The 14,402-nt window shown below is 40.3% G+C and overlaps 1 protein-coding gene across 1 annotated transcript; it reads left to right on the top strand.

Annotated features, from left to right (window-relative positions):
* Positions 1–1,987: 1,987 nt before the first annotated feature.
* Positions 1,988–13,472, top strand: LOC114033431 (melanocortin-2 receptor accessory protein 2-like). Its single transcript, XM_027848935.1, has 2 exons — positions 1,988–2,081; positions 12,085–13,472. Exons 1-2 carry the CDS (start codon positions 2,032–2,034, stop codon positions 12,479–12,481), a joined length of 447 nt encoding a protein of 148 aa, XP_027704736.1. The 5' UTR covers positions 1,988–2,031; the 3' UTR covers positions 12,482–13,472.
* Positions 13,473–14,402: the final 930 nt, after the last annotated feature.

Raw genomic sequence — 14,402 nt, 5'->3', positions numbered from 1 at the left:
GATAGATAGATAGATAGATAGATAGATAGATAGATAGATAGATAGATAGATAATTAGATTGATAAATAGGTAGATGGATAGATAGATAAATAGGTAAAAAATAAGTAAATAAAAAGACAGACAGACAGACAGACAGATAGATAGATAGATAGATAGATAGATAGATAGATAGATAGATAGATAGGCAGGTAGGTAGAAGATACAGAATTTTTTTAGCACTGTATGCCAGGCTCAGTGTTAAGTGATGGGGATACAAATACATGAAAACTTCTATTTTCAAGATTACATTCTAAAAAGTGAAGAGAAAACACAAAGAGGAACTGGGAAAAAGGGGGTAGGAAGGTACCTGTTGAGGGCGAAGGGTCAAGGCCGTAGGTAAGGAGGTACAACAAACAACTCCAGAGAACTGAGTTGGGCTCAGAATGAAGAGAAAGACAATTATAGGTAGCTCCTCAGAGGTTCCTTAGACAATTTTAATTTTCTCATCCTTTCATTTCAGAAGGTTTAAGGAGGAGACTAAGCTGGTAATTAGGAAAGAAGAGTCCAGTGCTAAAATGAGGAGTTGTAAACAAAGGACACAATGGTAGGGTCAGCCAAGAGGCTGAGGTCCAGTTGCCACCTTTTTACCTCGAGGCATATTGCCAGACCTGCTTTTATTAATAAACTTTATTTACTCATTTTTTAGGTAGCCACACTCAGAATTGCTGTCTCAGCTTGAAATGTTGTTTTCGGAATTGTAGGATTCCATAGTATTGGACCTATTGTAATAGGGCATAGTATTTTGAGTTCAAAGTCTGGAGACCTGACATGAAGGGGAAACACAAAACAAAAAAATAACTTCTATAACAATTAGAACAGTTCAAAAGTGGAATGTAGAAGATAGAATATGAGTAGGTGGTGGGCTCCCTCTCTCTTTAGAGTTTGGATGACCATTGTTGGAACATTGTCAGGCTATGTTAGAAGTAGCTAGGTAGCTCAGTGGATCTCATGGTGGACCTATAATCAGGAATACCCAACTTTATATATGGCCTTAGACCTTAGCTGTGTGACTCTAAGCAAGTCATTTAAGCTCATTTTCCTCATCTGTAGTCTGGGGATAATAATAGTCTTTACCTCCCAGTGTTGTTTTGAGGATAAAATGAGATAATATTTATAAAGCACTTTGCAAACCTTAAAGTGTTATATAAATGTCAACTATTATTGTGTTATCTAAGCCAACCTAATGCATATGAGTTGGACTAGATGACTCCTAAGATCTCTTCTATCTCTCAAATTCTGTGATTCTGTTGTCCCCAAGGCTGTTATTTGATGACAGCAGATAAGTGGCAAATATAATTATAACTTGGGTTTCAAGAGGATGTGACCTCTAAGAATATCATAGTAAGTCAGGGATGGGGTTGGAAATAAAATAGTTATTGATTCCTTATTAGATAAGTATGCCATGCTACTGGTAAATCATGAAAATAGTCATTAAGGGCTAAGGCCAAAGACATTTAATGGTGGTTACTGAGAATTTAATGGCCTCATATACAGCCAGCTCACACAAGCAACACATTTAATTCTGAGGAAATGACCTGTGGGAAGGTAAAGAGTTTAGGTAATGTTTTTTTAAAATTTCATTAAAAGTTTTCACTTTCCATGCTTTGGGCATAGCCAGACAGTACTTGGATTGGTCCACCAAAGCACCTTTAATGTAATAATTATATTTGCAGAATGTTTTGCTAATGTTATCTCATTGTGTTTTCACAATAACCCTTGTGAGGAAGGCAGATTAAGCTCTTTTTTATTCCCATATCATATATGAGGAAATTGAAACTTAGAGAGTTTGAAGTACTTATCCTGAGTTACACACTTAGTCAGTGGCAGAGCCAGGATTAGAATCAAGGTGTTCCTATGCTTTTTCCATTGCCTTTAATGATAACTTGTTCCTCCATTAAAAAGCAGAGGTGAAATATTAATTCATTTATTAACTGTTTTGCAGATTCCATTGTCATTGGATTTTGGGTTGGTCTTGCTGTCTTCGTGATTTTCATGTTTTTTGTACTGACCTTGCTGACCAAAACAGGAGCACCACACCAAGAGTAAGTTGAATATTACCATCTGGAATAAACCATATGCCATAGGCATATGCCTCATTGGAGGGGATTACCACATAAGGAGTTGCCTATGTAATTCTTTCTTCAAAAATCTTTAATAATACCCCTTTTGTTGTATTTGTATCTCTAGCACTTAGCACAGTGACTGGTACATAATAAATGCTTATTTATGAACTCTTATCAACTCAACTTATAAACTTAGCAACTTTTATCAAACTCTTATCAAACTTCTGTTTAGTTTCTTTTTTCCTGGTATCTAAAGTCTTTAATGTGCAGCTAGGTGGCACAGTGGATAGGGCCTTAGACACTTACTAGCTGTGTAATCCTGGGCAAGTCACTTAACCCTGTTTACTTTAGTTTCCTCATCTGTAAAATGGGCTAGAGAAGGAAATGGCGAACCACTCCAGTATCTTTGCCAAGAAGATCCCAGATGGGGTAATGAAGAGTTCAATGGGACTGAAAAAGGATTAAACCACAAAAAAGTCTTTATTAATTTGGAACCATCTTCTCTTTCCAGCACTATCTCATATTACTCCCTTGTAGGTACTATGTGACTCAGTTGAACTAGACTACTCTTTGACCCCAACCCCGCTTCTGAACATACCCTCTACTTTCCAATGCATCTCGGCACATTGTTCCTAGGCCTGGAATGCCCTCCTTCTCCTTCTTCACATGCTGAATTGTTACTGGTTCCTTAAACTCCAACTCAAATGCCACCCCCTCTGTAATGCTTTCCCATTTCCCATGTCAATAGTGACCTTCCTCCTCAGGCCTCACATAGAGTCTGAGGGGCCATTAGGTGATGTAGTGGATAGATCACCAGGCCTGGAGTCAGGAAGACCTTGGTTCATTACATTCTGACTGGTGACTCTGGCCAAGTTGCTTCTTCCTAAGTGCCCCAGGCAGCTCTTTGAGACTATAAATTGCAGAGAAAGTACCAAAATGGTAGAAGGCATTTTGACACTGGACATTTTTTACACAGATGAAATCACAGATCTGGGTGCCTCTCCTTTATGCTTCTCCTCTTCCCCAGTAACCCATCCAATAAAAACATTTGCTTAGATTCTCAAATAGATCAGTGATTTCATTGATGGAACATTCCCTGGAATGATTCAAATTATCACCTAACTATGCCTGCCCATGTCCTCCTATAACTGCCATAGGGGATTTATCCAACCTGCTGGAGACCTCCCTCACTTTCTTCTGACACTCCAAGGATACCAGCAGAAGTTAGAGGCCTTCAAGAAATTACTCTTCCTTACTGAATAATTAATACAGTTACATACTGCCTTTCAGTAGGCTTATGTAAGGCCACACTTGAGTAGTATGGCCCAGGTACACAATGGAAGGGAGCCTCCAGAGTCACAGGTGTCACCTCCCCATTTTATAATTGATGAGCTTGAAGTCTAGAGACATTAAGTGACTTGCCCAAGTCACCCTACTAGTTAGTGGCAAAGCTAGGATTTGAGTCCAGGTTTTCATGGTTCTAAGTGTAAACTTATTCCACTCTACTATGCTGTAGCCTTCCAGTTCTAAAGCTATTGGAGTTTCCTTTTAATGTGATGTGCAGCCGATGAAATGATCTTCCATTCCAAGGTCAAGTAGGTTAATAGCATCCCAAGCACTGGTGGACTCTGAGAATCTTTCAGCTCATCTCATTGATCCCCAGTACAAACAATTTCAGGAATAACACAATCACTGAAGACTCAGTGATCCTTTGCAAGGCAGGGGAGAGAGGAAGACTGCTATTGTAAAGTTAATGTTGCTTTTCTATGAAAGCCATTAAGCAAAGGAAACTGCAGCTATGGCAGTTTTTGCCATTGCATGGGAAAATGCTTTTCTGGGGGATTTTATGGAAGATGAAGAGCTGGCAATTTTTTCCTCCCCACTTTCATAGCTAAAAATTCATTAGCTTTATTTACTGCTTATCAAAGCAGTATCTCTTTTTCATCAAGAATTCTCATGATGGATATAGAAAAAAAGGACTGGAATAATTTTTTCGTTCTTTGGACTTCATATCTGAAAAGTAAAACCAGCCTCCTCCCTATTGTGACCCTCTTATTTTACAGATGAGAAAACTTAGGCCCAGGAAGGCCAAGTGATTCAGCAAACATTTATCACATCGTCTCTCAGTTTTGCCTACTGGCATCTTGTCCACAATAAAATAAATTAACATCATTTAAATGCACCTCATCTTTGATTTGGAATATTGGACTTGGGTTCTTATGAGCACTGGTAGAAATGAAGCCAAACTCCTTTATTCTTCCATGAGCTGTCATTAAGCTGAACATCCCTAATGCTAACCCTCACCCCAAAATCCAAGGAGGCCCATCCCAGGAAGCCAAGATGAGGAGGGAGTGCATTCCAGGTATGAGAAACAGAAGAAATGCCTGGAGTCAGGATACGGAATGTCTGGTTTAAGGAACAGCAAGAAGGCCAGTGTTAATGAATCACAGAGTATAGTTGTGTGTGTGTGTGTGTGTGTGTGTGTGTGTGTGTGTGTGTATGTATGTGTATATGTATGTGTATGTATGTATACGTGTGTGTGTGTGTGTGGTTGGGGGGGGATTTAAGGTGTCAGGAGACTGAAAGTGTGTTTGGGGTGAAGGGAGGCGGGTTATGAGTAGCTTCAAATACCAAACAGAGGATTTTATTTTTGATCTTAGAAATTATGGGGAACCAGGCAGAGTGTACATAGAGATCAATGCTGGGAAAATGCTTGTTATTTCTACTATTTCCCTTCTCAAGTTCTGAAACCATATTCAAACCAACTATGCTATTTTTGCTGAAAGAGATCTGTCAATCTACTCCCCTACAGCTCCACTCACTCTCCTTGTAACTTTTAGGACCACAGTGCTCTGTCGTGGCCACCATTTCCCTACAGTGGTTGTCTCCCCCAATTAGAATATAAGTTCTTTGAGGGTAGGGACTGTCTTTACTTTTTTATTTATATTCAGTCACTATGTGCTAGCACATAGTAAGTGCTTCAGAAATGCTTTTTCATTTATTTATTTTCATTTATTCAAAGGCTCCCACCCAAGGGCTTTGGTAAGGCAGTAACTGAAATGAACTGCCTGGTGAATAGAAATGCCACTCAGTGGAAAGGCAACTGTTCCTTGAGAAGACTTCATTATGCCACAGTGTACAACCACACCATCAGGTCCAATGTGTAAACTGATCTCTGTAGGTGGGCAGCTAGGTGGTGCAGTAGATAAAGAGTTCTGGGTCTGGAATCAGGAAGACCTGAGTTCAAATCCAGTCTCAGACACTTACTAGCTGTGTGACCCGGGGCAAGTCACTTAATTATGTTTGCCTCAGTTTCTTTATCTGTAAAATGAGCTGGAGAAGGAAATGGCAAACCACTTTGCCAAGAAAACCCCAAATGGGGTCATAAAGAGTTGGACACACCTAAAACAACTGAACAACAAGGTGAGCTTGTGTGCCCATTTGTGTGCCCATTTATGATTTAGCTCACAAGCTCTCTGTGCAAGGTCTATTTTCAACTCACTTCTTCAAACAGTGGGGCAGCTGGGTGGCACAGTGGATAGAGTGCTGGGCCCAGGTTCAGGAAGACCTGAGTTCATATCCAACCTTGACTCTTAACAGCCCTGTGATCCTGTTTGCCTCAGTTTCCTCATCTGTAAAATGAGCTGGAGAAGGAAATGGCAAACCACTCCAGTATCTTTGCCAGAAACCCCCCAAAAAGGAGTCATGAAAAGTCAGATACAACTGAGAACAACTAAAGAACAACAACTTTTAAACAATAAGTATTTGTCAAAAGTAATGTATGTCTAGCACCATGCTTTAAACATAAAACATGGTCTTGACCTCAAGGGGTTTATAACCTTGTTGAGGAGAGACTAAATATAACTAAATATTCAAAATGAGAGAATAATGTACCTGTTTATGTTTGGTATATCATTAGCCTTTGTTAGTATTTAACATCAGTTGTCAAAATATCAGAACTTTCATGGGAAAAGGTTTTGTTTTTATTTTCTACATGTTTTTCGTTTTCATTGAACCAAAGAATCTCCACAGGAAGGCAGAAGTCCCTGGAGCCAACGGTTCAGGGAGCTCAGGTCTGTTCAGTCTCCATCCATCTTATGTTGGTTGTGAGCCCAGGAATTAATTAATGGTCAGTATGATGAGACTTTCCTCTGCCAAAATCCTCCTCTGATATCTCCTCATGTTGTGGAGGTAACCTTTGGGCCTCAAAGACTATGCCACTTTCACAAGCCCTGGCAAGAGCCACTAAACAGGAAAGCCTTCATGGATGGGCCTATCAATGGATTGTCTGTCTAACATCTTACAAGCTCAAAAAGCTTATAACAAGAAGGTTTGCCAAATGATTATTATTATTATTATTATTATTATGGTCACATCAAATCATAAATATGATATACCATTTTACAAAGGGATTGCACTTTGCCCTATTGGTGTCAGTACTAGCACTGATGAAATTGTGCTCCTTGAATTACTGAAGCATAGGAAGTATAATAATAAATATTTGGCAGGGAGGAAAGGGACTGGTGATTTTATCAGTGAATTGAACTCCTGACATGGAAAGTCTCTTCATCAATGGGACTCAAACAACTCACCTATGACTTGGAGTTTTAAAGAGTTGCTTAGGGGAAATGAGCAATTGAATGATTTGCCCATGGTCAATCAATAATCATTTAATCAACAAGCGTTTATTTACCATGTGCTAGTCAGTATGCTAGGTCCTGGGGAATACAAAGACAAAAACAATTTCCCTCAAGAAACAAATTTCTATTGGGTTGAATGGATACACGTAAGCACATACAAAATAATGAAAGGTAATTTTTTGCGGGGGCAGGAAGGTTAGGCACTAGGAGTTTGTGGGAACCAGGAAAGACCTCATGTAGAAGGTGGTCCTTGAACTGAGCTCTGAAGGAAATTAGGGGTTGTAAGATGAGTAGATTTCAGCAAGGGGCTTAGCAGCCTTTGTGAAGGCACAGCGTGCTACAAGAGACTGAGTGTCATTTTCCAGGAACAGTACAAAGGCCAGTTTGCCAGGATTGTAGAGTGTGTGAATTAGCCATATGGTTAGTCAACTCATTCACATGGAATTATATTTAGTTTTTTTTTTTTAAATAGTATTTTATCCCCCCCCCCCGCCAATTACATGTCTGTTCTTTAGTTGTAAAGCTTCTAACTAGCAAAATTGTAACTAAAAAAAACTGGAAACGATGGGAAGATTAAAAAAGGACAGTTGGGTTCATAACTGCAGTAAACATAGATTTCTTATTTTTTTTTCTCATAAAGAAATATGTATCACTGACTATCAAGAAACTCTGCTATGAGACACTGATGGAGTGGAAAAGTCAGCAGCGAAGAAGCTGAGTGGAAATAAACAATCAGGAGTGTAAACTAGTAGGAAGGATTCAGCTGCTGATTGGAAGAGGGCCTTGGCTTTGAGAACTCCTCTTGCAAAGAGAGTTGAATTCTGGGGCTGTTTGAGTTTATCGCCTGCCAGCATCCTCTAAAGCTCTGGCAGAGGTGCCTCGTTCTTCTCTGCTGCCTCTTATGTTTTGAGAGGGAGAAACAGAGGGGGAAAATACATTTTTCGAATAGTTTTGCAGTCAGCTCTGTTGTAAGGAGAGGCTCAGAGCTGATTGGACAAAGTCAAACCCCATTGAGAGAGTTGTCTGACTTGTCGGCCATACCCAAGGAGTTTTGCTGTGAGCTCTGCTTTCTTTTAAAGAGACCTGAGTGGATAAGAATTGATTAGACCAAGAAGAATCCTGATGTGTGAGGAGCTAGTTGGACAGCCAATCTGAGTAGCTGGGCAGTTTCCATGACTTCAAGGCCGCTGCTTGTTACTACAATAGCAAAACAATTTCTCAGCACCTCGTTAAAGGTGACTGTTAGGAAAATAGGGAGAAGGGGGATAAGAGAGCAGGGGGATGATAGAGGGGAGGGCAGATAGGGGTAGGGGGTAATCAGAAGCAAACACTTCTCAGGAGGGTCAGGGTCAAAAGAGAGAATAGAATAAACAGGGGGGCGGGATAGGATGAAGGGAAATATAGTTAGTTTTTCACAACATGACTACTATGGAAGTATTTTGCATGACTATACATATATAACCTGTATCGAGTTGCTTGCCTTCTCAATGAGGGTGGCTGGGGAAGGAGGAAGGGAGAAAATTGGGAACCCAGAGTTTTAGAAACAAATGTTAAAAATTGTTTCCACGTGCAACTGGGAAATAAGATATACAGGCAATGATATAGAAATCTATCCTGCCCTACAGGAAAATAGAAGGGGAAAGGGATAAAAGAAGTGGGGGAATACAAGGGAAAGCAGATTAGGGGAAGGGGTATTCAGAATGCATGCCATCTTGAGGTGGGGGGAGAGCCAAGATGGGGAAAAATTTGGAGCTCAAAATCCTGTGGAAGTGATTGTTGAAAACTAAAAATAAATAAATTAATAAAATTGAAAAAAAAAAGGTGACTATTAATTAAAAGAACTTGTCACTGCCACATTCACTGATAGAGAGTAAAAGAGAAAAGGATTTTCCTACTACAAGAGACCAGAAGAGAGCTAGCAGAGGAGTGGTTTTGTGGGGTACAGATTATTCCTGAAAGCCTTGATATCAGAGGGTTGTGGGTTGCCCCAACCACATGGCTTTTCCTTTCATTTAGCTCCCTGCTAGGTTTCTAGAAGTGCATGCCCATTCTTTCCCATGGACGTGGTATACACTGGTAGGAGAGTGTGACCCAGATTTATGGGTATACTTATTTATGCCATGATATGATTATAATAACTATTGTTTTAACATTAAGGAAATATTTTATTTGAGTTAATGGTGTTATGGTGACTGATTCTGTGTAGATAAGAAGCTTACTTGTGGTAGCTCAGGAACTACAATGGCACATAGTAATAGTATATCTCTCCCTTCTCCCCTTCCCCCCACCCCCTAGGATTTTGAAAGGGTACTGAGTAGTAACTGCTTAGTACTGATCCTTCTCTGGTAAGCCTTGACCTACAGGTGTGAGGGTAGGATGAAGTGAGCCAGCCAATCCAGAGTGCAAGAGTGAGGATTACTATATTATAATGTTGTAGTAGGGCAGGTAGGTGGCACACTGGAGTTAGGGAGACCTGAATTCAAATTCTACCTCAGACACTCACTAGCAGTGTGACCCTGGGCAAGTCATTTAACCCTGTTTGCCTCAGTTTCCTCATCTGTAAAAACAGCTGGCGAAGGAAATGGCAAGCCACTCCAGTATCTTTGCCAGGAAAACCCCAAATGGGGTCTTGAAGTCAGACATGACTGAACGACTTACATCTGCATTTTCAGGACATTAGTAATCAATGTTTCATCCTGGTCCCAACCAGGAGAGGGAAAAAATAGGTCCATCTTCTGTACTATTGAATTGATGCTTCTTTCTTGGGGACTTTGAGAGCAGCATTTCATAATTCTCAGCGAAATAGTCAGAGCTATATCTGAGAAGCAAGAACAATTGAATATCTGAAGTCTTTTTACACTCATGTGACTCCATCAGCTAGATCAGAAAATGTCAGGCCAGAGGAAGATCCTTTATTGAAAGGAGGGATCAGTACTCAGGCTGATACATGGCTCTAACAGTGAGGAATTATGTGGACCTAATTGCTATAAATATGCCTTCCATCAAGGCTCACTTTTTCCTAGGTGCCATCTTATCTCATTAGCTCATGGGGAGACTAGATACTTAGTCCCTTCAAGCAGCTTTTAAACCCCTAGGAGAGGATATGAGTAGGAAAATTCACTTTCAGCAGGGACAAAAAAACCTATTTAGGTTTGCCTTAGAGCATATAACCTATTGGCATCTCCCCTCAATGATTATCTTCATACTTTTATAGCTGATTTCACCCAATACATACCCAGGGCCCATGAAAACACTCAGTGACAGAGGTGGAGAACACTTTGATGGATGGCAAAACTAAGGCTTATGGAAAAAAGTACTTATTCACACTTACCTAGCTAGTCATCATGGTGTAGTGGACCAATCTTACTCATTCTTCAAGACTGAGCTCAAGTGCCGCCTCTCCAATGAAGCCTTCTCTGATTCTCTCCCCTACTCCCAGTTAGCATCAACAATGATCTCTCAATCTCTCTCTCTTTCTCTCCTTGGAAATTTCACTGCACTTTGTAGCTTTTTTTCATCCTTGTCAGATTCAATTTTTCTTGCAGTTTTTCACAGTCACCTTTCTATTAGTTTACATACCCCTTGAAAGGAGACAGTTGTATTTCATTTATTGCTGTTGGTAACCAGCAAGTAAAGAGTTTTGCACATAGTAAGTGTTTATACAATGTGAAGTTTATTGGATTTGTTCCATATCATGGTAGGTGACATGGTTTAATGGGCAGAGAACGGGACTAGGAGGCAGAGAACCTGCCAAAGTCTAACCTTGACACTAACTAACCTGAGATTCTGAGCAAGTCAACTTAAATTTTTTTAAATAAGCATTTATTATCTCTCCTCACTTCCCCACCCCCAATGAAGATATATTTAAAACATTTTTATTTTCAGTTTCAGATTCTCTCCCTCCCTCACTCCCTTCCCCACTCATTAAGGCAAGAGATACAATACTAATAATGCACACCCCATTGAACATTAAAAAAAGAAAAAAACCCTTATAATAAAGAAAATATGCATTGTCCAGCAAGACAAATTCCTGCATTAGGTTCACCCCCAAAATCTATGTCTTATTTTATATTTCCAGGCAATCACCTCTTTGGCAGGATAAGTGTTTTTGACTTCAATTCTCTGAAATTCCTTGATCAGAATTCTAACATTTTTCAAAGCTGCTTTTCCGTATAATGAGTGCGGTTGTCATTGTCTAAATTGTTTTTCTACTTCTGTTCACTTTGCATGCGTTCAAAGAGGTCTTCCTAGTTCCTCTGAAACTATTTCATCATTTCTTATGGGATAATAATATCTCATTATATTCATAAACTATAATTTGTTCCAAGTCATTTTAAAGAAATGAAAACCTTATTTGCTTCAATTTCCACATAGGTAAGCTGGGGGATAATGATGTCTTTAACCTACGTCACAGAGTTGCTGGGAGAATCAAATGAGATAAAGATATGAAGATGCTTCAGAGAGCACAAAACATAAAGCATAAAAAGGGCAAGGTATTATATTTGGGTACCAGATATGTGGGGCATCTAGATGACTCAGTGGATAGAGCACTGGGCCTGGAGTCAGGAAAATGTGAGTTCAAATCTGGCCTCAGATACTGACCAGTTATGTCACCCTGGGAAAGTCACTTAACCTCTGTTAGCCTTAATCCACTGGGAGGAAATGGCAAACCACTCCAGGGTCTTTGCCAAGAAAATCCCCTGGACAGTACAGGCGTCCTATGGTCCATTGCATCCAATGGTCACAAAGCATCCAATGTGACTGAACAACTCCTGATATGTAGTACATTACAGTATACTAGTTAGCTAGGTATTTGTCTTTGTATTTCTACAATGATCCAGGAGGGCCTCCTTTTCACATAATATTACTAATAGCTAACTATATATATAGCACTTACTATGTGCGGGGCATTGTGCTAAATGCTTTAAAATTATTATCTCGTTTTATCCTTACAACTCTGTGAGGTAGGTTACTTTTAAGCTATTATTATCCCCATTTTGCAGACTAAATTGCTCCCCTGTCTTGAGAAGAGTAACTTGCATGGACTTTAGCTATTATTTCTGTTGTATTTCAACCAATCAATTAATCAAAAAGCATTTATTAAGCACCTACTGTGAGCCAGCATGAGCACTAAGGATGCAAGGAAGGTAAAAGCATGGTCCCTGCCCCCAACGAACTCATCTTCTAATGTGGGAGACAACATGCAAAAATTGTACATTCAAGATCTATGCAGTCTAAATGAAAGTTAATCTCAAATCTCAAAACCATTGTGCTAGGCACTGAGGATATAAATTTTGGAAATGAATGATGTATAATGTACATAATTTGCTTTTTCCTTTTAGAAATGCAGAACCTTCTGAAAAGCATTTTCGAATGAATAGCTTTGTTACAGACTTTGGAAGGCCTCGGGAGCCGGATAAGATATTTTCTCGCCCAGCAACCTCTGAGTCCAGATTTCTCTTCCATTGCTATATCAATGAAGTAGACCAGTTGGATAAGCCAAAGACAAGTCACAAAGCGACTGCTGTGGATGCTGATGAACTCTTCCAGGAGGGATCCCGAAGCAGCGGGAGACTAGAAGAAGAGGACCTGACCCAGATGAGCAAATTCAACATCCCCAACTTTGTGAACACTGACCCAAACTCCTCCTTTGGGGAGGATGATCTCCTGATTTCTGAGCCACCAATTGTTCTAGAAAACAAGCCAATAGCCCAGACCTCCCATGAAGTCCTAGATTAAGAAACATTTGCTAAAGGAATGTCATAGGTCCATGTACTGCTTCACAAGGGATTTTCTTCATGGGCAGCTTCAGATTTGTTTCAGGGGTGTGTGTGTGTGTGTGTGTGTGTGTGTGTGTGTGTGTGTGTGAGAGAGAGAGAGAGAGAGAGAGAGAGAGAGGGAGAGAGAGAGTGTGTACTTGTTTGGTGTTTTGGACTTTTTTCGGGGAAAAGAATTTAGACTATCACACTTTTGGCGGGTTGGAAATGGTTTAATCCCTTGTAAATTGAGAGGCAGTCTGCACAGTGGATAGACAACTGGATGTAGAGTTAGAAAGACCACATTCAAGTCCTCCCTCTGACATACACCGGCTGTGTGATCCTAGTCAAGTCTCATTATTCTAGGCAACTCTAGAAGACTGGGAGTCTTAGAAAGTACCAGCCTGCTTTGGTGGAAGGTGTTTCTCATCCAGGAGTTCATCCCCTTTATCAAAGAAGTCACAGGCCTAGTTCCTATCCTATGTATTATACTAGTTGGTTTAAGTCCTTATAGGCAGGGCTATGTTAAGCCAGTGTGAATGAATGAATACCCTCTCCTCTCCTGTTCTGGGAGTCTACAAAAAGGGCCTTATCACTGGTGGGCCCTTTGCCCAATTATTAAACATAGCTCTTTGAGTAGTGGAGGCAGTAGGGGTGTGCCTGAGGGGTGAGAATCCATTTCCTAAGAGCATCACAGTTAGCCATTAACCAAAGTGTCAACTGCCTTGTCCTACACCAGGTGTTCTTACTCAATTGGATATACCTGCTGTAATTTCCCCAAAGAGTGAGTGGTGGGACGTGGCTGGTGTCGGGCTTTGTGTCTGTGATACAGACCTGAATTCAAATCCTGCCTCAAACACTCTTTAGTTGTACCAATCTGACAAGCCATTGAACTCAGAACCTCAGTTTGCTCATCTGTAAAAGGGGATGATGATGATGATAATAGGATCCACTTCACAGGGCTGTTGTGAGAATCTATTGAGATAATATATGTAAAGTGCTTTGCATACCTTAAAGTGCTTTATAAATGTTAGCTATTATTACTACTATTGCTATTATTATTTTTAAATTGCCTTTAGGATACATCTGACCAGCACTCCTCCTCACAAGAAGGTGCTCAAGCTTAGTTTGTCTGGCTTTTAATAGGGCTGTTTCCTGCTGTTAACCCTAGCTAGTCACACTGTCTTGTCATCATGGTTGCCATTTTCTATAAATTGATAGAAAGCATTCTTCGTGGGCCAGTTCTCCTTAACTGGCCAAAGCATGAAGTTGGGTATTCTTGCCAGGACAGGGATTTTGGACCCAGAATACCACGGATGCTGTACAAAACACCAGTGGCAATTCATTCACATCCCCAAATATCCTGCATGTATAAAGCAAGCCTGAAGCCTGGGACAGAATGGAATTCAGCTTTGCTCAGACAGAGTGGCCTGGGAGGCTGACTACTAATTTGTAAGGACATTTTTGCTATGAAATCTTTCGCTACCTGTGATGAAAAACCAACCCCTTTCTGCCTTGTACTGAGTGTAAAATAAACATGTTCAGTTGCATATTACTTTGCTGCTCAGCTATGACACCTCTGTATTTTTTTTTTTACACGCTCTTCGGACATGATGCCTCTTTTGGCTCTTAATTATTTATTTCCCTTGGTAGCTAACTGGTGAAAACACATGGTACCCCAATAATGTTTTACACCAGCTCTAGTCCCTGTTTTTGTAATAGGGGCAGCTAGGTGGCACAGTGGATAGAGTGCCAGGCCTGGAGTCAGGAAGACTCATCTACTTGAGGTCAAGTCTGGCCTCAGACACTTATTAGCTATTGTGACCCCGGGCAAGTCACTTAACCCTGTTTGCCTCAGTTTCCTTATCTGTCAAATGAGCTAGAGAAGGAAATGGCAAACCACT

Source organism: Vombatus ursinus, unplaced genomic scaffold (assembly GCF_900497805.2).
Source record: "Vombatus ursinus unplaced genomic scaffold, bare-nosed wombat genome assembly UNPS02007155.1, whole genome shotgun sequence".
Lineage (NCBI taxonomy): Eukaryota > Metazoa > Chordata > Mammalia > Diprotodontia > Vombatidae > Vombatus > Vombatus ursinus.
This window is presented reverse-complemented; position numbering and strand designations above follow the sequence as displayed.